At 55.7% G+C, this 21,236-nt stretch overlaps 1 protein-coding gene across 3 annotated transcripts; it reads right to left on the reverse strand.

The window, feature by feature from the left end:
* Positions 1 to 5,204: 5,204 nt before the first annotated feature.
* CA4 (carbonic anhydrase 4) lies at positions 5,205 to 19,994 on the reverse strand. 3 transcript variants are annotated; one of them, XM_059148876.1, is made up of 8 exons: positions 19,472 to 19,718; positions 15,024 to 15,077; positions 14,117 to 14,272; positions 13,330 to 13,475; positions 13,115 to 13,213; positions 12,781 to 12,847; positions 12,474 to 12,640; positions 5,205 to 5,733 (listed from the first exon to the last, which is right to left on the reverse strand). In XM_059148876.1, the coding sequence occupies exons 1-8, from the start codon at positions 19,527 to 19,529 to the stop codon at positions 5,710 to 5,712; spliced, it is 771 nt and encodes a 256-aa protein (XP_059004859.1). In that variant the 5' UTR covers positions 19,530 to 19,718; the 3' UTR covers positions 5,205 to 5,709. The 3 variants fall into 3 exon arrangements, with proteins under 3 accessions (XP_059004859.1, XP_059004858.1, XP_059004857.1); XM_059148875.1 differs by lacking the exons at positions 5,205 to 5,733; positions 19,472 to 19,718 and adding exons at positions 11,241 to 11,454; positions 19,849 to 19,994; XM_059148874.1 differs by lacking the exon at positions 5,205 to 5,733 and adding an exon at positions 11,241 to 11,454 and having other exon boundaries at positions 19,472 to 19,716.
* Positions 19,995 to 21,236: the final 1,242 nt, after the last annotated feature.

The raw sequence follows: 21,236 nt of genomic DNA on the forward strand, positions 1-21,236 counted from the left end.
GACTTTGAAGTGTTGGAAAATACCTTATCAGGGATTTGACAGGGATGTGATGGTTCCAGAGGCACGGTAGGAAAGACAAGGATTGCATGAGCTGATCTTGGGAAGGCAGCCACCAGCCAGAGCAGCCCTGAGATTCTCCTGCTCCCCACTGGCCCCCTGCCAGACCGGGCTACCTGATGATGCTTACTTAATCCACTGAGGACAATGCCTCCTCCCATAAGCTGGGGCCTTTTCCTTCCTGACCTTTTCCTGGGAAGAGAGGGAGAACAATTGAGCCAAACCATTTCTACCCAGGTGTTTGGGCCTGTAAACCAGGGCTCTAAACCAAATACCACATGTCTATGTAGCTGCTGTGTCACACGGCAGGCGGACTCCTCAGCTGCCTTCCATTCAGTCCTGGCTGTGCTGAGTCCCAGAGACACAGCCCATTGCCCTCCTCTCCACACACCCACCCCCGCCTCCCCACCGGGGTTAATGAGCCCAAGTTTGATTTTCTGTCCTCTTCAGTGATAATAGAAATGCTAGAACTCAACCCAAAACTGATACACGTATCCCCCACTTTTCGAAAGTTGGAGTTACGTCACTAACCTTTTACAGAACACCTACATAAGTACCTGTTTTCGCTAACCAGAAGACATCCAAAGAGGATTTTCACTTTTATGAAAAAAGCCACTACCATACGGATATGGGTCTTTAGTGAAAGCTCAGCGGTGTAACATGAACTTTCAGAAGGTTTCGCTTTACACCGCTTCCATTTATGAAAGGTTTCAGAGGAATACTCCGCTTTAGTTTGGCTTTTGCTTTGGTTTTTGTTTTAGAGGTGGGGCTGGGCGGAGGGGGAGAGAGCCCCAAGCAGATGCCCCACTGAGCACGGAGCCCAACAATGGGGCTCGATCTCCCAGCCTCGAGATCACGACCTGAGTGGAAACCAAGAGTCAGACGTTTAACTGACTGAGCCACCCAGGCACCCCAGGATAGCGAGGGAAATCCATACATGTCCAGAAAGAAAGAGCGAGGAAGAGAGAAATGGAGAGAGAACAAAGGAAGGAGAAGGGAGGAAGGAAGGGAGAGAGAGAAGCATGCCCAATGTGGACCCGGAGGAAATCACCACCGTCAATGCAAACTGATGTGAAAAGCGACGTCGAGGTCAGGGGCTGCTGCGCTGCCCAAGCACTACCTTTCCAGGGGTGGCAGCACGTGATCGACACCTGGCAGAGGCTCGGAGGAAACATTTCCTCTGTTTCCCTGTTTGCACTGATGTTCCTTGTGGAAACCCTCTTCCTCATCTGGATCACGGGCCCACTCCCCAAACTTGAACTCTCAGCAGATGGCACACAGCAGCGTCTCCCGCCCACACAGACTGTGCCCGCCCCGCACAGCAGCCTCACGCTCTGTAAAAGGACGGTCAGTCCCTGTGATGACCCGGATGTCACGGCATCTTCCTCTTACCCCCGCGCTCCGGGTACATATCGAAGGCAGCCTCCGAGGGGATCTCAAATACGTCTTAAGCTAAGCCTCTCGGCTGTCACGTGATGTCTCCCCAGGCGGAACCTCCAATCCCTGATCTTCTGGTACAATACCACCACTGCCTCCCCCAAATGTCCCCTCACAGAGTGGACACCAGGTGGGAGCTGTTCGCTGGGCCTTCAGACCAGTGTCCCCACATCAGAGCTGCCTGCCCCCCACGAGCAAGCGTCACATTTAGCTGGGATTGCTCCTTCCAGCTTCGTGGGCCACTTCCATGACTTTTATGACCTGCTGAGTAACAAGAATTCAACCGAGTAAGTTTTCAAGTTCTAACTGGCTTTCTTAATTGACTCATGAATCGGGCGGCATCATGTCTAGCAAGTAGAGGAGAGCTCCACTGAGCTGCGGGAAGGAAAAGGTTTTCAAAGGCAGAGAACAGAAGAAAAGGAAATTATTAGCAAAGAATGCATTGTTACAGGCAAGGTCACCCTTCTTCCAAGGGAAGGGAAAGGGTCTATCGGTACATTTCCTAGTGCCGACCAGGAAATTCCTGGCGGACTGGTTAAAGGTTACAATCCCAGGGGCGCTGAAGCTGCAGTTAGGTTAGGTAGTCAGTCTTGGTTTGCTGACACTAGTCTTTTGATGTAAGTGGCTCCCTTTGGGGCCTGAGGTTTTCTTTCTGGCAGACCCCAGTGTGAATCCCAGAGGCTGACTGATGAACCCCACACTGAACTTCCAAGTCCTGAACGTCCTCCCTTTCGACTCTACTTGGACCCAGCACGTCACACCAGTGCCTTTCCCTGGAGAGCTGTGTCCCAGGAGACCACGCAAGCAGTAGACCCGGGCAAGACCGTCCTACATACCCCGAGCAGCTCCTGATACAGCCCTTAACCCCGTGGCTGCACGTGAACACACAATCCGCATGGGAGCGAAGCCCCCGTTTGACCCGCAGCCTTGTGGAGACCGTGTCGGCTCCGGGCCCACGGAACGGAGGAGCCCAGGCATCTCGGGCCACGGATTGGAAAACAGATTCCCTGAGGAGGATGCATTATGTCGGGGAACAGTGAAAGCCCAGGATCAAGTATCTCCTACGCCCAGGCCCTGCATGTGGAAACAGCTGTTCAAACTGTAACAAACCCGGATTGATTGTGTCAGTCACAGAAGGAAAGTCAGCGTAAATAGAGCTTAGAAACCTGGCTTATCTCTCAGGATTGCCCCGTGGGCAAGGTAAATATTTAGTTCCAGCCCTGGAACGGTGCCTGCTAATTCAGTGTTTTGCTATCTTTTTTTTTTTTTTTTTTTTCCAAATTCATTCATCTTGCAAACATCTACTCCCCCCCTCTGTGTGGCCAGCCAAGATGTGGCACTTCCATACTCGGATGGCCAAGAGGCACTCCTCCAGTTCTCCATCAGGTCAGGTCGGGGTTCTTGGTTGGGGAGATGGAGGGGAGCTGACATTGAGGAGGGCTTCACAGATGAGTCAGTTCTAAGCTGGGTGTTTTGGCTGGTGTGTAAACCTCACGAGAAGAAGACAGGTAGGGAGGGCCAGGGGCGAGTGTTCCAGATGGAGGGAACAGTGTGTCTCTGGCGGGCTAGGTGACTTCTGATTGCAAGCTTCCGTGGAAGGACTTTCAACACACATCTCAGAAGCTTGTTTTAAGGATCGAGACATAAAGCATGTTGCACAGTTTTGCCTGAATAAATATTTGCTGCAGTTAGTGGAGTGTTATTTGTGCGGAGTCAGGACTAGCAATGCCTATCCCAGGATTCTTCCAAGACCATACTGATTGAAAGCCTACTATGTGCTCTAGGCTATATGGGTACTGATGCGCCCCAGTCCTGCAGGTTAGCCCCCCAGGAAGCTGACAGAGTTCAGTGCACAAGGTGTTTATTAAGAAGTGCCCCTAAGGGTGGCTCAGTCAGTTAAGCATCTGCCTTTGAATCAGGTCATGATCCTGGAATCCTGGGACGGAGTCCCACATCGGGCTCCCTGCTCAGCAGTAAGTCTGCTTCCCTTCCTCTCTGCCTGCCTCTCTGCCTACTTGTGATCTCTGTCTGTCAAGTAAATAAATAAAATCTTTTTAAAAAATTTATTAAAAAAAAATAATAAGAAGAAGAAGTGCCTCTAAGGGGTGCCTGGGTGGCTCAGTCAGTTAAGCATCTGCCTTTGAATCAGGTCATGATCCCAGGATCCTGGGATGGAGCTCCACCTCAGTCAGCAGTGAGTCTGGTTCTCCCTCTCCCTCTGCCCCTCCCCCTGCTGATGCTCCCCACCGCCCCCCACCAGCAAATAAATACATAAAAGTCTTTTTTTTTTTTTAAGTGCCTCTCCGGCACCTGAATGGCTCAGTGAGCCAAGCCTCTGTCTTCAGCTTAGGTCATGATCTCAGGGTCCTGTGATCGACCCCCGCATCGGGCTGTCTGCTCGGCTGGGAGCCTGCTTTCCCCCTTCTCTCTGCTGGCTGCACTGCCTGCATATGAGCTCTCTCTCTGTGTCAAATGAATAAATTAAAAAATCTTAAAAAAAAAAAATGCCTCTAGGACCCACACCTGTGGAAGAGAGCAAAGCAGGGTTGGGCTGGGATGAGAGAGATGGCGCTGCCACACAGGCCCAGTCGTCCCCTTGACTGGCCCCACCTGGAGCTCGGAAGCTAGAATGATCCCTTGGTGTCACCCTGAGCTGGACTAACTGTACTTCCAACCTGATCAGTTACTGGTTGGAGGCTGCTGCAGAAAGGAGCGTGACCTTGAGTGAGGGAATTCCTTCTCTCCAGAGAGGCCAACAACTGAAGGCATCTGCACCCCCACCAGCACTCATCACAGGGGGCCAGGTGTCCCTAGGGCTCTGAGCTGTGCAGGACAGCATCCCCCACAAGCAGTCAACAGAACAGATGAAAATCCCTGCTGTCCCCAAGAGACGGTGCCAGTGCGGGCTTTTGTCCTGAAGATCACTGTCAGGATTCAGTGAAATAGTGCATGCAGATAATGACAGCTGAAGGTAGTGAAACAGATCAGGCGATTACAAGGTGAACGGCACGGGAGGAAGGGCGGCAGGTGGACAGGAAGATCTCAGCGGCCTGCTGGTGTCTGGGTCCTGCTCTTCCTGTACTCCAGGCTCTGACTCGAGTAAGCATTCCAACTCCCACAGGGTCCTGCACCTCTTGAGTCTCTCCTCACTTTGTTAATAAAACCCTGGCACCGGGCCCCTTCTGACCTCACCTGGAGACTGCAGCCAAATCCTGCCTGAGGGCTCACTTCTGTGTGAGGTGGCTGGTCTGCTGGGAGAGGAGGGATGGTGGGGGGTGGGGGGGTGGGGGTGTGTGTGGGACTGAGCTCAGGAAGGGATCCTGGCACTCCAGCGCCGGGAGGCTGGCATCAAGCAGAGACCCAAGGAAAAGGGACGAGATTACTGATGTAGGAAAATATTAGGGTTCAAAGCCGACGGCCAAGAAAGAGTCTTGAGACGTCTTTGGTCCAAAAAGATGGTTTTGTTAAAGCATAGGGATCCGTGGGCAGAAAGAGCTGCGCTGGGGTTGCAGAGGGTGGTGATTATATACTTGCAAGTTGGGAGGGGGTTCAGGACAGGATAAACCTCCAAGGTATTTTGGAAACACGGTTTCTAGTACCTTGAGGGGGCTAGCTTTTGTTGGGAAAGTTCATTTTTTATTGTTCAGTACAATCAGGAGACCCTTCAGATGCACATCAGTGGGACACATGCTTGGAGGAGGATTCCTAACAGGTATCTTGGTTCGGGGCAGAGATAAAGGAAGCTTCCAGAGGAATTATGGCATGTTTAAAGCAGACCCAGGATCCTGAAGGGTCAGCCTAAGATGCCTTTTGCCCTTATCAGTGAATGTCACTCTGCCTGTTTGAAGGACTTGTCAATGGGCTGTAAATAGTAAGGAAATTCTTCAGCTTTGTTCCCACATCAATTTCCTTGGCATAGACCTCTCTTAAGTCTTTAGAAAACTGTGAGGAGGAAGTCCACTGGCAGAAGGGCCTGCTCCCAAGTGTACCCAGTTTCCCTCCCACCAGGGAACCCTATACCAGGCAGAGGGAAAACCCCCAGCCAGCGTGCTGTAAGTTCCTGGAAGGTGCGGCCAGCGGGAAGGACAGGGGATGGTCCAGGAGGGGATGGTGGTGGCTCAGTCTCTGACCCTTTGTCCACCCTTCCTTCTCGGCCTCAGTCTTCCAGACATAGGTGGGGCGGGAGTAGGACCACCACACATGGTAAATACAAATTCAAAGCACCGAGGTCAAGTTCAGCTGCAGATAAACAATAGGTAATGCTTTAGTATGAGTCAGCCTCATGCAATTTTGGAGATACACTTTAAAAATTCTTCCTCTGAAATTCAGTTTTTTTTAAAAAAAATTTTAAGATTTTATTTATTTATTTGACAGAGAGATCACAAGTAGGCAGAGAAGCAGGCAGAGAGAGAGTGGAGGGAAGCAGGCTCCCCACTGAGCAGAGAGCCCAACGTGGGGCTCAATCCCAGGACCCTGAGATCATGACCTGAGTGGAAGGCAGAGGCTTCACCCACTGAGCCATGCAGGTACCCCTGAAATTCAGATTTATCAGGCAATCCGAGGTAGGTGCAGATCATATCCTGGGGAGAGCCCGCAGCAAATCCAGACAGGACAGACGGCCAGGGACAGAGCCAGTAATAGAGAAAGGGACCCATCAGAGGGCACACCTGGTAATCGCAGCTCCTGAGGAAGGCCGGAAGGAAAGTGAAATGGATTCCGCAGCAGGAGCTCTACAGAGGCTCAACCCTACTCTACCCTACACCCTTACCCAATAAGGCAAGGATGTGAGCTCTGCAGAGCCGCAGGTGGGCGTAGTGCTGGGGGGTGTGTCCCACTGAGGGGAGAAGCAGGCCCCTCAGGACTGCTACCCCACCTCACCTCTGCTCCCCATCACGGAGGCAAATCTGGGCGTCACTCCTCAGGATTCAGACCCCTCCCTACTCTTTCCTATCCCCATCCCTGGAAGTGGCCAATTTCTCTCCATCTGTAGGTCCTACCCAAACTTCAGTACTCCCTGTAATAAAAGGAATCCTCATGATAGCTACAAATTATGGAATACATCCTCTCGGCCAGCATCTTGTTTCATCGTGACAGTGTCCTTATGTGAAGTAAATACCATCATCATCCCCATTTTACAGATGAGGAAAACAGAGGCTCAGGAAGGTGAATTAAGTTATCAAAGCCTCCTCACTTGCTTTTCGTAGCAGTGGAAGAAGACTCAGATCTAGGTCTGTGGCCCTGGGGCCCACGCTCCATGGGTATATTTTGTAGAGTTGGCAGTATTGTGCCCTCTGTGTCTGCCCTTTGGCCAGGAGTCCTGGGGGAAGAGCACAGACTGGGTTTTTTTCTACCCAAATCCTCAGCCCCTGTCACAGAGGAAATAATAGTGTTTGTTGAAAGACTAAATCTAGTTGAAAGATCAAAATGTACCTTTAGCCCGCCCCTGTCGCCTGGCCCTCTGCCTATCCTCCCTGGCCTTGGAGCAGCCAACACGGAATGTGAAGAGCCTTCCACGTGTCCATTCTCAGCTGGGGCCAGGGCTCAGAGGAAGGAACTGGCTTGTGACTTCGCCTGTCCTGTAGCTCTCCTCCAAAGGAAGCCCCTCCCCAGGCCCGCCTGGGCCCGGGGATATGTTCTCAGTCCCCAGAGGAGATAATGCCTTTGTCCCTACTCAGATAAACAAACAGAGCTGCTAGCTGTGTAATTGGAGGTGCAGGAGCAGTGCCCCACCCGCAGAGATGGGTCCCGCCTTCCTCTCAAGGTCATCGGCAGGAGCTTGAAGACCGCTAGGTCCAGTTAGATGGAAAGGTCAAGCTTAGCCCATTTTGTAGATGGATACACAGGCCCAGAGCAGGGGGGCGATTCCCAGGCCCCCAGCTTCCTGTCTTCCCACACAGACGCACAGTCTTAGGGTCATACCACATGGGGGCACTATCCGTAATGGGGCCTCTGTTTAGGTACCCCTCAGAGTTTGGTGTCAGAGCGGCCTTTCCGCATACCTGTGCCCACGTGCACGCTTCACCATGACTCTGGGCCCCTGTAGACCCTTCTATTCTCCCCACCTTCCCATTCCACCCCTCCCAACACTGCACCCCCCATGCACAGTCAGATCAGAGCCACAGGAAACAGGGCCAGCAAGTGTGCAAACTGAGAGCCAAGATGGGGAAGTTTATCTTCCAAGAATCATCTAAACACATAGGGAGTATTTTTAGCCCCTGGCTCCCATCCAGATGCCAAATCTAAACAGGGGGCCAGAGGGAGGCCAGAGAGACGAGCCGTCGGGGATACAGAGCAGCCAGCGGGGACAGGGTGGGACAGGGTGCTGTGGACTCCACCCTACCCCTGGTCAGAAGATCTGTCCTCCTGCGAACTGCCCCAGGTCATCAAGGGGAGCTGAGGTGATACAGAGAAGTGACCCCAAATTCTGACAGGCCCCCTTGATGTAGTAAAGATGTTAGGGTTCAAAGCCTACGGCCAAGAATTCTTGAGATGTCTTTGGCGCAAAAGGGTGGCTTTATTAAAGCACAGGGACAGGACCGGTGGGCAGGAAGAGCGGCACTGGGGTCAGGAGGAATGGCCCATTCTATACTAGCAAGTTGGGAAGAGCTTCTGGACAAGACAAACCTCCAAGGTATTTTGAAAACAACGTTTCCAGGATCCAGAGGGGGCTAGCTATTGTTACAAAAAGGTCATTTATTACTGTTCATTAAACCCTCTGTCAAGAGACTCTTCAGATGCACATCAGTGGGCCATAAGCTTAGAGGAGGAATCCTAACATGTATCTTAGGGTGGCCGGCTAGAGATAAAAGGAGCTCCCAAAGGAATTTCTATATGTTTAAAGTAGACCCAATATCTTGGAGGGTCCGCCTAAGATTGCCTTTTGCCTTTTGCCTTTATCAAAGGGTCAACATGAAGGCATTTGAGTCCCTAGAGGAATGTCATTCTGCCTGTTTCAAGTACTCATCAATGGGCTGTAAGTAGTAAGGAAATTGAAGAATTTTTCTCCAACTTTGTTTCCCACATCACCTTAACCTCTCTCTGTGCCTCAGCATCTCGTCTGCTTCTGCGGTAGTACTGCCCTTACAGGACTGTAGTGAGGCCCATGTTGGACCCGCAGCGGGCATTGGAGGAATGTGTGTCATGGTCTGTACTGAGAGCCAGCAGCCTCAGAGAAGTCAGGTGGTGACCAAAACCAGCCGCTCCGAGGCCTCGCCAGTCACAGTGAAGTGTGAGTACACACTGGATGCCCAGTGCAGTGACCAAGGGGCATTAGAAGTAAATGAAAGCAGGGCTGTGTGGCAGGGACGCTGGGCCCTGTTTCTGGATAAGGGGCTCCTGGTCGCCCCCCACCCCGTCATCTCTGGCAGAGCTGTGTTAGGAGCCAGGCTGGGTCTCTAGAGAGGGAGCGCCTTCTCCAGAATGGCGTCTGCCCAGGGCGGTGCCTTCTGTGCCCAGCACAGAAGGACTGAACTGTGGCGGGAGAGGAGGCCCTCTAGAACACACACACCCCACAAGAGGGATTGCCCGTCAGGCTCACCCTCCAGGGTGTGGGGGCCAATTCCAGGAATGGCTCCTGCAGTGACTGGCCAGGAATGACCTTGCTATGAATCACGGGCTGACAGCACTTACTGGGCTTTAGGCACGAGGAAGGGCGGACACCAAGGGAAGAGGTTTCAGCCCTGGGACCTGAGCGTGCTCTGCCCATTCTGGCACCCACTGGCCGGGTTTATTACTGTGGGGTCAAGGTGACGAGGGAGGGTCATGTGCCTTACCCCTGGGCTCCTTTCACCGTTGGAGAGAGCGGGGCACTTCCGGGGCTTGCTGTTCAGGGGTGGGGGTGGGGCTTAGTGGTGGGGGGCACCGTGGGGGTTTCTGAGAGCCCTGAACCTTGGGTGGGAGGGGCAGGGTTCAGGTGAAATCTCTGATCCCCTACAGGCTGCACCAGGAACCAAAGAGAACAGGTTTGGTGTCCTCACCCCCCTGCTGACACAGGCTGCCTGCTGTTGCCATGGTGACGGTAACACCCCCCCCCCCCCATGGCTACGTGATCACCTGCGAAGGGAGGGGTGCTTATTCTTGGTCACGAAGGGGAAAAGGGGAGGGCAGTCTCCTCCCTCTGCCCAGGCCAAGGTGGGTGGCAGGAGGAAGTCCAGGGGGAGTGGGGGGGAGTCAGGTTCTCTGAGATCTAAAGGGCAGCAGAAGGCATAGAGGTCACCTCTACCAGCCAGCTCCCCTCCAGAGACGACTGGCTTGCAGGAGGTGGCGGGGCGGGGGGGAGGGGGTCGCTGGAGGGGCTTCTAGCACCGGGTAATGGAATCCCTTGAGTGCCCGACTAGCTTGCACATTCCTGTAGGAAAGTTCACCACCTCCAGATGATAGAACCTGCTAGAGACCCCCAAGAACCCCTCTTCACCAAGCAAGGCTCATTCTCCTCCCCTTCCCCAAGCTGATACTCCGCAGTCCAGCCCTCCCTGGATGATGAGATCCCAGAGCCTGGGGCCCCTTGACCCCTGCTCGCCTGGCTTGGGACCTGTCCTTGGGGCCCTCATTTCCTTCTCTTTGTTTTCTCGACCCTCTGCTTCATACCTGCCTCCCCCTGGTCTCACTCACAAAGAGTCCTCTATTCACCTGTGACCACGAGCTAGCTCCGGGATCACTGCACCGCCTTCCCCTCCCTCCTCACCCCTACAGCCCCTGCTTCCCCCAGAGCGGCACATCAGGCCCCTCTGCTCTAGCCTCTCCAGGATCCCAGCTCTCTCCCATTCAAAACCAGCATCCTTACAGTGCCCTCCTACAAGCCCTCCCTGCCCCTAACACACTTGACCTCTCCTTTTCCCCTTGACCTTTTCCCCTTCTCTGCCCTCCAGCTCTCTGGAGGGCTTTCTCCTTCCCTCTCTTGACTTGAGCTGGCCTGCCTGCTGTTCCTCTGACGGGTGCCCTTCCCTCCCCACAAGGACACCAGCTGGTTCCCAGATGGTCCCCCCCCCCAGGGCTCCTTCAAGTCTTCCTGAGGCCCCTTCCTGCTGAGACCTTCCCTAACCCCCTTCCCTTCCCAATTTATCCTTCTTCATAGTCCTACGGCCCTCTGATACGCTGTATGCGTATATTTCATCTCCAGCAACTCCAGCTAGACTGGCGACCCCAGGAGGGCCGACATTTTTGGTCTGTCCTCCCTGCCATATCTCCAGTGCCTAGAACATAGACGCTCAAGAAATATCTGGGCAAATAAATGAATGCCTTGGCACCTAGCTTCCCTAGGCTGCACCCACACACGACCTGCGCTCTGCAGCCCAGAGGAGTCCAGAGGAGACAGTGCTGGGCAGGGGGCAGAGCCCCCTTGGCCACAGCCCCACTGTGTGATCTCCACTGAGCCTTTTCTCCTTCCTGGGCTCCGGCTTTCCCCATTGTACAGTAAGGAGGCTGGATTGGAACTTCCAGGGCTTTCTTGGTGTGGGAACTCAGAGTTGTCTTTGCATCTCTCCAAGTGGGGTACAGACAGGAAGTTTATTTACAAAGGTGGGAGGGGGTGCCTGGCAGTCCCTGCTAGGAAGAACTTCCAAGACTCGGGCCCCTTCCCTGAAATGGTGGCAGGTTGAGGGGAACAGGGCAGGGATGGTTATGGGAACTAAAAATAGACCCTAGAAAGTTTTCTCCAAAAATATATCCCTTTAATCATCATCAAAATCCATGCTAGGAAGCCTGAGGAATAGAGACCCCAGGCCTCTACACACTAAAAGCAAAGGTCAAGTGTCCAGAAGGGATCGCTCATCGGAGGAAGCCAGTCATCAGGCAGGTGAGCGTGGGGATCAGAATGGTGGCCAAGGGCAAGGGCAGCAGCTGTCCTGGGGCCCGAGACTTGAACACGGGTCGCTGCCCCTGCGGCTGCAAGGGTCTGACATTCTCTGTCATACTCAATGTCTGCTCCTTATCATAGTATAGGTTCTTGGAGAAGGCGAAGATCTGTGGAAGAGAAGGGGCTCAGCACGAAGCCAGGCGCAAGCAGAGCTATGCTCCCTCATGTGTGACCCCAGACCAGTCACCTTGCCTGTCTGAGCCCTCTTTAGGGCTTTGGAATCCCTGGCTCTCAAGTTTGTTTTGTTTTGTTTTGTTTTTCCCTAGCTCTCAGGTTTTTGTGCAGATGAAAAGAATAAGGATGTAGAGTGCTTAGCTTCCCTTAGACAGGTGGACACACAGCTCACAGTTTTAAGGGCCCATAAGCACGGATCATTGCTGTCTTATCGCTGTTACTACAGAACGGTGGTTCTCAGACTTAAGTACATGAGCATCATGGAGGGGCGGGGCAGGGCGGGGCCAGGGTAGGAGGGGCTTGTTGGGCCCCACACTGCCAGGCCCCATCCCCAGGGTTTCTGATTCAGGAGGATTGGGGCGAGGTCTGAGAATTCAAATGTCTAGCAAGTTCCTAGATGATCGTGATGCCCCTGGACCAGGGACCACCCTTTGAAAATTACTGTTCAGCAAGGAAAGTATCACTGAAGCAGGGATTTGGCCCTTGGGTTCATGGCTATATCCCTGGAGCCTGGTGTGTTGGAAGGTCTTGAGTACCATTGTTGAATGAATGGACTGTTTTTCCTACTGGGGCTGCACTGGTCCTTTCTCAGCGGCTCCTGACCATTCCCGGCCCTTCCCCCTTGCTCGCCCTCCCTCTCTCCCCAGGACACCAGCTCCCTGCCCTCACTGGACAAGTCCCACCTACTGGCAGGGGACAGCGTGGAAGCCTTTTCTGACCGCTCCTGCCACAGCCTCCCCTTCAGCCCTCGAACCAGGGATGGGACAGGCAAGAGCTTTCTTGTTTGCCATACCCTGGGGAGTGTCTGTGGATTCAACCAATAGGACCTCAGCTCCCTGGGGTGCCCCATGCCCATTGCAGCCCCAGGGGCCTCTATGAGGATCCAGAGGGATGGTTTCTGGAGAACTGGGCAGTGGGAGGCTGTAGGTACCCTGGGCTGAGCCCTATGTACCTGATCCCTGCGGAGCCGAATGCGCTCCTGGAACACGGTCCAGACAACTGTCTCCTGGCAGCCTGGAGTGGTGAGGGAGCCCAGGTAGCGATAGTAATGCCTCAGTTTCTCCTTCTTGGGGATTAGGTCGAACAGGCTGATGCTCTCTTTCATCGTGGTGTTCATCTCTGGGCAGGGAGTAGGTAGGGAGGATACCGTCGATTGGTGGGGGAAGCAGGCGGTCCCTGAGAGCCCAGACCACCGCATCACCCTGGCCCTTCCTCTGTAGGAAGAAGTCTCCTCCCTTCCCCTCCCCCCAGCCACTCACTGGGTCTGGGGACAGAAGCCAGGGCCTCCACCAGGGGCTGGAAGCCATAATTCTCCTCAGATCCGGCCTGGAACAGAAGGGAAGGGGGCTTGAGAGGGACCTGTGGGGAGCCAGTGCCGACCAGAAGTCCATTCTCCTGGTCCATGCTGGGGAGGGCAGGCAGCTTCTGGGACTGAGGCCCTGAGAGCCTCGGGGCTCCCCACCTAGGGGTGTACAAGTTGCTGAGAAACAGAGGGGAGGTCAGGGTCCCCCAACCCCTTCCTGCCTTTCTGGAATCCTAGACCTCTTGATCCCAAGAAGCAGCCCCTCAGCCCCTGGGGAATGAGAGTCCCACCTCCAGCAAGAAGGCCAGCACTGCAATCTCATCTTTGGGATCCTGGGCCTCTTTCTCGTTCCTCGATGTCCCCTTCTCTTTCTCATGTACTATGTGCATCTGGTGGCAGGGAGAGGAATGGAGAGAGGACCTATGAGGGGGTTGGAGCACCCTTCTCACCCAAGGCAGGCCCACCCGGAGCCCAGCCACGCGCCAGCCTGGAGAAGGGCCCTCACCTCCATGGCAAAGCGCCTGCCATCGAGGGTATGCTCTGAGCCCCTATCCAGCTTCTCGGACCAGTGCAGGTGCAGCTGTGTGGCCCGGTACCGGGCAGCCAGTCCTCCTCCAGCGATGGAGGCCTCACCCTCCAGCAGCACCATCACTGGAGGGCACAAGAGGGGGCTGAGTCCCCAGCAACCCCCTCGAGCCCCCCACACATAAAGCTTTCTCTTCTGCCTCCCGCCCTTCACAGGCAACAGTCCTGGGCCACAGGGACAGGATGGGATGGGGACAGGTGGTACAGCCCAGACCTGTTGCTGGCCCCCTGTGGCCCCCCAGGCCCGCCTCTCCCTCTGCAACTCCCCCTGCCCCCACTGCCCCAAACATGCACCTCAGCCCAGCCTCTCCCCTGCATCAAGCCTCTCCCTGATGCCGGGCCTTCTCAAGGTAGGGTCCAAACTCCTCAGCCCTGAGATGACCAGCCCCTGGGCCCAGTTCAGCTGCTCCTAGCCTGACCCAGGCCCGCCCTAGTTGTGCTCTCTGCCTCCATACGCGATTTTCTGAACACCCCAAGATGCTTTACGCCTCTGCGCCTTTGCCGTGTTGTTCCCTCTTCCTAGGATGCTGCTTGTCCTCCACTGAAAAGCATCTCCCCCACTTCCAAAGCCCTGCGCTCTGCAGCCCCTCTGCAGCCAAGGTGGGCCTGGAGGAGCACCTCCAGCCCAGTCCTCTGGAAGTCAGAGATCCCGGGACCAGTTGCCCCTGCCTGCCCAGGTCCCCCCCACCCCACCGCCCGACACCCACCTGAATGCCCATTGTTCTGGACTTTCCACTTTTGCTTCTTGTCATAGCCAGAGAAGGAGAAGGGTCCCAAGTCTGGGTCTACCTGTGCCTTTGTAGTGACAATGTCGATGGGGGACTGGCGGTTCTTCTGGCAGTCTTCACCCCAGTGGCTAGGACCTGAGCAGGGAGGAGGGGCAGGCTGAGAGTCAGGGGCACACGCCCCTCCTCAGATTCAAGGAGGTGGAAGGGAGAATGCATGGAAGCTGACAGTGGAGCCCCCTGGAAGGGGGCCTAGGAAAAGACACACCAACTGGTCGTATAATCTGAGGGCTTGGAGGCGGGGAAGGCTGCCCTAGACATGGGTGTGGTTGGGATCTAGGGAGGGGGCAGCACTGTTCAGTCCCTGAAACACGGCAGAGGCAACCACAGAGCTGACTGCAGGGAAATTGTGCAACAGTTGAAAAAAATGCCAAGGACAACCTTCCAGGTCTACCCGAAGAGGGGTCGTTGGAACAGAACCAACTCTCCATTGAGCAAAATAGGAGATGCCCGGCTGGCTCAGTTGGTGGAGCATGTAACTGTCTCAGGGTTGTGAGTTCAAGCCCCACGTTGGGCAGGGAGCCAACTTAAAAAAAAAAAAAAGTGTCTCTATAACTGATGCAACTGCTGATTTGTTTGATAGAATACTTCCCCTCTTAGGGACAGCGACGGGAGATGCCAGGGAAGCCTCGGGTCACTCTACCTTCCCCGTCCTCCGAGCACCAGGACTGTGTATGTACGTGTCCGTGCACGCGTGCCGATGTGTGTTTGTGTTTGAGTAACCGATAGCTCATTACCCTGATCCTTCCTGCCCTCCCTGGGTTTTCATTTTGACTTGGGCAGTCTCCCCCGATGCAGAAAACCCGTCCCCGAGACTTGCTGTACTCACCCAAGCAAGTATAGTTGGAGGCCTTGGCTTGAATCTCGTAGCACCAGTGTGACTCTGGAGCAGAGAGAGGAAGGACATGAGGCCTGTGTCAGTGCACTTGCACACACACGTCTCTAGGAATAGACTGGAGCTGTGTGCACATAAGCAACACTGTGTGTGTGTGTGTGTGTGTGTGTGTGTGTGTGTGTGTGTGTGTATGTGTACGCAGTGGGTCAAAGACTAGGAATATCCCCAGGGTCAGAGACCCCCTTGGGTTGGGATGGAGCATCCCTGCATCTGGGACTGCAGGCCCAAAGGAAGGAGACTTGAGGAAATACAGGAATGGGGACGGAAGTGGTAGAAGCAGCCAGACCCCAAAAGTCCAGACCCGTAGCTGATTGACTGGTTACTGTGCCCAGGACACTGGTCCTCAGGAAAAACAGCCACTCTTGAGGGGCCTTGGGAGGCCCTCTGAGGCCCTCACCTCTACCCCAGGGCCTGGCCTTGACTCTCTCCTCCAGCTGCTGTCGGCCTCCTCCTCCTCCTCCTTCCTTGTATCTCCCACCCCAAACCTGGAAGGGAGGTTCTGGCAAGAGGACAGGAGGAGGATTAGTCCTAGTCTCCCCTCCTGGGACAACAGAGCCGAGTTCAGCTTGGCTGTCTTCCCAGACTTGATCCGGGATGATGAAGGAGATTAGACGAGCCCTTCCCTGGAACACGCGCTCTTGTGTGATTAAGACCCGTTCTAGATTAAACTCTCACAACCCACCAGGGACGGTAGTCAGGCCTTTTCAAACCCTGTCCTACCACCCTGCAATACTGGTACGTGGGGTAGATTCAGGTTCTAATCTCAGCTGTGGTTCAGGGCTGGAGAACCAGCACCTCTGAGAAGAGGTTGCACGGCAAACACTACACTAAGTGCAAGATTTACCCACCAGGGGCGCCTGCCAGGGCGGTGTGCCTTGGAACCTTCTGTGCTTTCTGTTCAGGTTTTCTGTAAATCTAAATCTGCTCTACCATTATAGTCTATCAACTAAGCGGGGGTGCGGAGGGGGGGGAGGCTGCGGCAGTAGGGCGGACAAAACATTTGATCCAGAGCTGAAATTCTTGCTGGGCCACTTAGGGGCAAGTCACCTTAATCTCCCTGAGCCTCAGTTTTCTCATCCGTCAAATGGAGCTAATAGCATCCGCCTCTTCGGACTGTGGGAGTTAATGAGAGACAGTGGAGTAGTCCAGGCAGCCTGCAGCACAGTTAAGTCCCCAGTGAGTCCTTCCTCTTCCTGGCCTCCCTCCCCCTGGCCTCAGATCAGTGCGCAGATGGCCAAAGCTCAGGCTGGGCCGAGAGGAGAGAAATGAAGTGAGCTGGAAAGAACTCAGGGATGAGAAAATTCCTAAGAAAAGCACAGCTTCCCACTCAGCCTGAGATGAGGCCTCTGAGCACATCCGCCCCCTCCTCTGGGGGCTGCCTCCGTCCACCTCCTCTGGGGTCTCCGGAATGAGGCCAGGGTGGGGCAGGAGCCAGGAGGTGGTCAGGTTCTCTGGAGGGGAGGGGACAATCAGGTTCTTGGGAGGGGAGGGAACAAGGGGTTCCAGGCCAGGAGAGTGAGCATCCCCAGAAAACGGGGCACCTTTTCGCTCCAGGCCCCTTGGAGTCAGCTAGGGCTTTGCGTTTCCAGGCTCTGGGTCAAAGGCTTCACCCGCTGCTGCTCTGCTGCTCCGGCCTCTTTCAGAGTCTGCCAGATCCTGCAGTGTCTTCCCCATCACGGTCCACTCCCCGCCCTGGACAGGGCTCTGCAGCCCGCCTCCCATGGGGGGAATTTCTGCCTCCAAGGAACCCCCAGATGGGTCAACTCTGCAAGGGCCTGTGGCCACTTCCCCAACTCCCGGGTCCCCCTGTGCAGGTGGCCAGAGCTCGGGGTAGCTGAGCTGGGGACTGGCAGAACCAGCTCAGCAAAACCCAAGTATGTCCTTGGAGCCCGCTCACCTGATTCAGTCCTAGCTCCAGCTCTTGCTTCATCTCCGAAGGAGAGTTCAACTTTCCCCAGCCCTCCATTCTACCTCAGGCAGAGCGAACTGCCACTGGGCCAGCCAGGACTTTGCTCAGTGTCTGAGGAGACGATGGTTGGATGGAGCCCATTTGCAACCGTGAAAGCCTCCTTGTCAGAATTCACCCATGTCTTCCCCTCTCAAAGGTCCTGAAGGCAGACGGGGCCTCCAAGGTTGACCGGAGGCCCCAAAGGAAGCTATTCCAGGGGAAGCCTTGCTGAAGTCAGAGTCCTGAAGGGCGGACCCTCCTCTCAGCCTCCCCAGGGCCCATCTGGTTCGGGCTGAGCCATTCTCAGGAATGTGCTCTTCCCTGACTCTGGCTATAGCTCCTGGTTTTGTAATGGTGACCTCTGGTACACTGTCTTAATTGTGGAGACTTTTGACCTGTGTGGCTGAATGCTCTTGTAACTACCCTCTTCAGGAGGCAAGAGCCAGGAAAACAACATTGATGAGGTCAGGGGTCAGGTCTACGTCCCTGGGCTGAGGTGGCAGGGTCCCAAACCAGCTCAGGTTCCTGTGTTCATGAGAGGGCTGCCCTTGCAAATAATGACAAGCCTGCTGTCTCAGGGGGCCTGGGAAGGAGAGGGGCTCCCCATGGACAGATCTTGGCTCCAAGATCCAGGTTCTACCTAAGTGACCCACCTAGGTGAACCAGGAATGCAGTCGCAAATCCCACAACTATCACCAATTACCCAGCCACGGTCCCTTACCCTCCACTTGCCCTCCTGGACCTTTCTTGGTGATCCAAGGAGTTCTCTCTGACGGACCTTGCTCACTCTACATTCCCACTCTGTGGGGAAGGAGGAATCCTGGAAACCAGCTCAGCAAAACCCAAGTATGTCCTGGCAAAGTCTCAGCAACTCCTGGCCTGGGTTCTGGGGCCCCAAAGAGTCCTATGACTCCTCTCCTCCTCCCTCCATGACAGCAGATGTTCTGGGTTGTCTGATGTGTATTCTGGTCCCTCTCCAGCCTCAAGTGTCCCAGGAGATGAAATGGGTGGAGGGAGACTGGTCCCGAGACAGTTTCCAGTCTGAAAGCCCCAGCACTTAATGGGAGCACAGGTTGTAGGAGGGGGCAGCTGAGATAGATTCCTGGCTGGTTGGCCCCAGGCAGCCATCAGGTCTGGGGTGTCTGCCATGCGCCACTCAAGTACCACACCAAGCACTTACAACCACTAACTTACCTGAATCCTTAAAACCTCTTAAGTCAGCATTACTATCTCTATATTGTGAGAAAACTGAAGCGAAGTGACTTACCCAGGGCCACACAGCTACAAAGCAACAGAATTAATTGTAAAGTGTTTCTCTTTTTCTGAGTCCTGCCCGACTTTACATATGAATTTTGTCACATCCCATCTCCCCTCTTTATTCCTCTCCTGGGAAGAAGCCAGTAATTTCTGCAAGGTTCCCTTCATCCCCTCCAAAACAGACAGACAGACAGACAGACACACACACACACACACACACACACACAGACAGCTAAATCTTTCCTACAAAAGGCACATACTCTCTCCTTCTCTGCTGCAGAGGGAGGACCTCACTCCTTACTCCACGACTCCCAGAAGGGACCATAGATTTGGAGAGGACGTTTGGCCAGCCGGACCCCAACAGGGGACCATCGGAGGGGTAGCTGAGCTGGGGACTGGCAGATCGGGACTTCCTGCAGAGGAGATGGTCCCCTGCGGGGTCGCAGAAAAGATTCCTCCCCTGATCCCCGTGCCCAGCCCTGGGGCTGGAGGTGCTTTCAGCTCTTTATCAAATATTAACACACAACTCCTGCCACCTCCCACCTAGGCGAATAATTAAGAGCTCGGCCACATCATTAATCTTTAAACGAAAATCACCCTGGCCGGAAAGACTGGCTCAGCCAGGGTCTCCGGTCTCCTAGTGTCCCCCCTGGCCACAAGCTCCCAGTGTGGCTCTGGGGAGGGGAAAGGGAACGACCAGGAACCCAAGGTGCGAAGCGGAAAAGCCAAAGCCTCCCGTGCTCTGGGCGGGGGGCAGCCCCTCAGCACTGAGCCCCGGAGGGACAGACAACGACGCAGGGACAGGCTGAGGACCAAAGGCGCGTGCAGTGCCAGAAAGGGCGAGAACGGCGGCGTGCGTCGAGGCGGGTCGGGAAGCATCCCCATCACTGACTCGCACTCTCGCCCGGCCGAGCGCCGCGGGGCCCCGCCACCCCCGCAGCGGCGCACACGCGCGCACGCAGCACTCCGCCGCCGCACGTGGCCGTTCGGAAGCGCCCGGGGGTCCGCGTCCGCCCCGTCCGCCCCGTCCGCCCTCCCGCCCCGTTGCCACAGCGGTGCCCACGCAGCCAGAGCCCGGCGCGCACCCCGCGTCCCGCGCCCCGCGCCCTGCGCGCACTGCGGCTGGGGACGCCGAGGGGCAGCCCGCCGCGGACCGGACGGGAGCCCGCGCGGTCACCTGCGCTGGCCAAGGGCCGGGCGGCGGCGAGGGCCAGGAGCGCAGGCAGCAGCCGCATCCCGCACAGGAGCCAAGACGCCGCCGAGCCGGGGGTCGCGTGCCGAGGAGGCCTCCGGGGGTGCCGCGATCATGCCGGCCCCGGGTTTTATAGCGGAGCTGCGACGGGAAGGAGCCCCGACAGCGGAACGCGGGTAGCGGCTCCTCCCCCTGGCGGAGCCTCCCCTCCCCGCGTCCTGTCCCTGCGCCGAAATCCTCCGCTTCCACCCCCTGCCGGGCCACCTTGTGCCTCGTGCCGGCACCACCACCACCACCCCGCCCCCGCCGCCAGCGCCGCTCCTCTCGCTCCTGCCTCCGAGAGCCGCCCGCCCCCATCACACCTGGTCTTCTGTTTGAGAACCGGGTGGTGACCTCGCGAGGTACTTGATCCATACAAGGATGGGTGCCCGATTCCTGTCTTTGATCGGTTTGGCCTGGACTCCCAGCGCAGCCCTCTCGCCTGAGTAGTCATCCGCCAGGACCTTGGGCTGGAGGTGGACGGGTGGAGACAGCCTCCAGAGGATGGTGCAAATGAGGGAGGTGTGCTGGCGTTTCTTGAATCCGGTGTCCCCAAAGAGAGGGCTGGCTTTTCTCCCTCGGGCTGTGGTCGCTGATTCTCTGGGTCTCTTTTCTGTTTTCTCCCAGGCTGTTCCAAACTTAATTTCTAAGCAGACCAAAGACTCTTCTTCTAACACGGAGTGAAGACGCCCGTGAGCATTTCTGCGATGGCCAGAGGAGAGAAGGGGAACGGGGAGGGGCCAGATTGAGAAATAGATCCCAAGGGGCTCAGGGAGAGAAGAGAAGCTTGTGGGGTCAGAGGGACCGGACTGGCTCCTGTTGAGGCGCCCAGACCCCTGAGATGAGATGGGAAGAGAAGAGATAGGGGTCTGAGTGGGCCCCTAGTTCTCTCATCTGCCAGGATCTTCAGAGGGGTGCAGGGAAAGGAAAGTTTCCTCTAAGGAAGCCCTGCATTTGGGAGGACAGGGCTGAGGGGAGTCATAGAGAGGAAGCTGCCTCTGGTCTCAGGAGGGGTACTCAGTCTTCTGGCTGCCACCCCCCTGCTGCAGAGCCTCTAGACTCTTCCATGATGGCTCTAGGTACTGTGCGTCCCACATTGGGTGGGGGCTTCCGTAGGGGTTTGGAAAGCTTAGACTCGGGTAGGGAAGAGGGACAGGGAACCAGGCAGTGGGCCTGGGCCCCCTTCATCAACAGGAAGCCCCTGTTTTCTGGTCTAGTCGCTTCCCTATCCGCTGCCAACCTCTCTGCTCCCACCAGCCTTTGAACCTAGGCTAGGGACCTCTGAAGAGGGATTGCCTCCCCTAGAACTCTCCAGGCCAAGGGCCTTCCTCTTTGGTGAGAGTCCTGGCTGTAACCACCACCGCCTGCACCCCCCCCTCTATCCTGGCCCAGGATCACAGCCTCAAGGAACAGCTTTGATCCTACAGAGAGGGGAGGGAGTGCCCACCTCCTTGGGTTTAGGGCTCTATTGTCTCCAATGCTTTTAAATTTAATCAGCAGCTGAGCCCAGGCAGTCAGGAGAGGGATTCCACACCCTACAGCCTTTTCTGGGGAGTGGATTTATGTCCACAGGGCTATTCAGGACTGAGGAATGGAGCCAGGAGGAACCCTATTCCTGGGAATGAAATGCACTTCAGGGGGTCTGCGTGACCCCAGGCCAGGCCACTGACTGGCAGGAGAGATTGAAAACCTTTGGTGGGGTTAAGGGGCT

The sequence above is a fragment of the Mustela lutreola genome, chromosome 15 (assembly GCF_030435805.1).
Source record: "Mustela lutreola isolate mMusLut2 chromosome 15, mMusLut2.pri, whole genome shotgun sequence".
Classification (NCBI taxonomy): Eukaryota; Metazoa; Chordata; class Mammalia; order Carnivora; family Mustelidae; genus Mustela; species Mustela lutreola.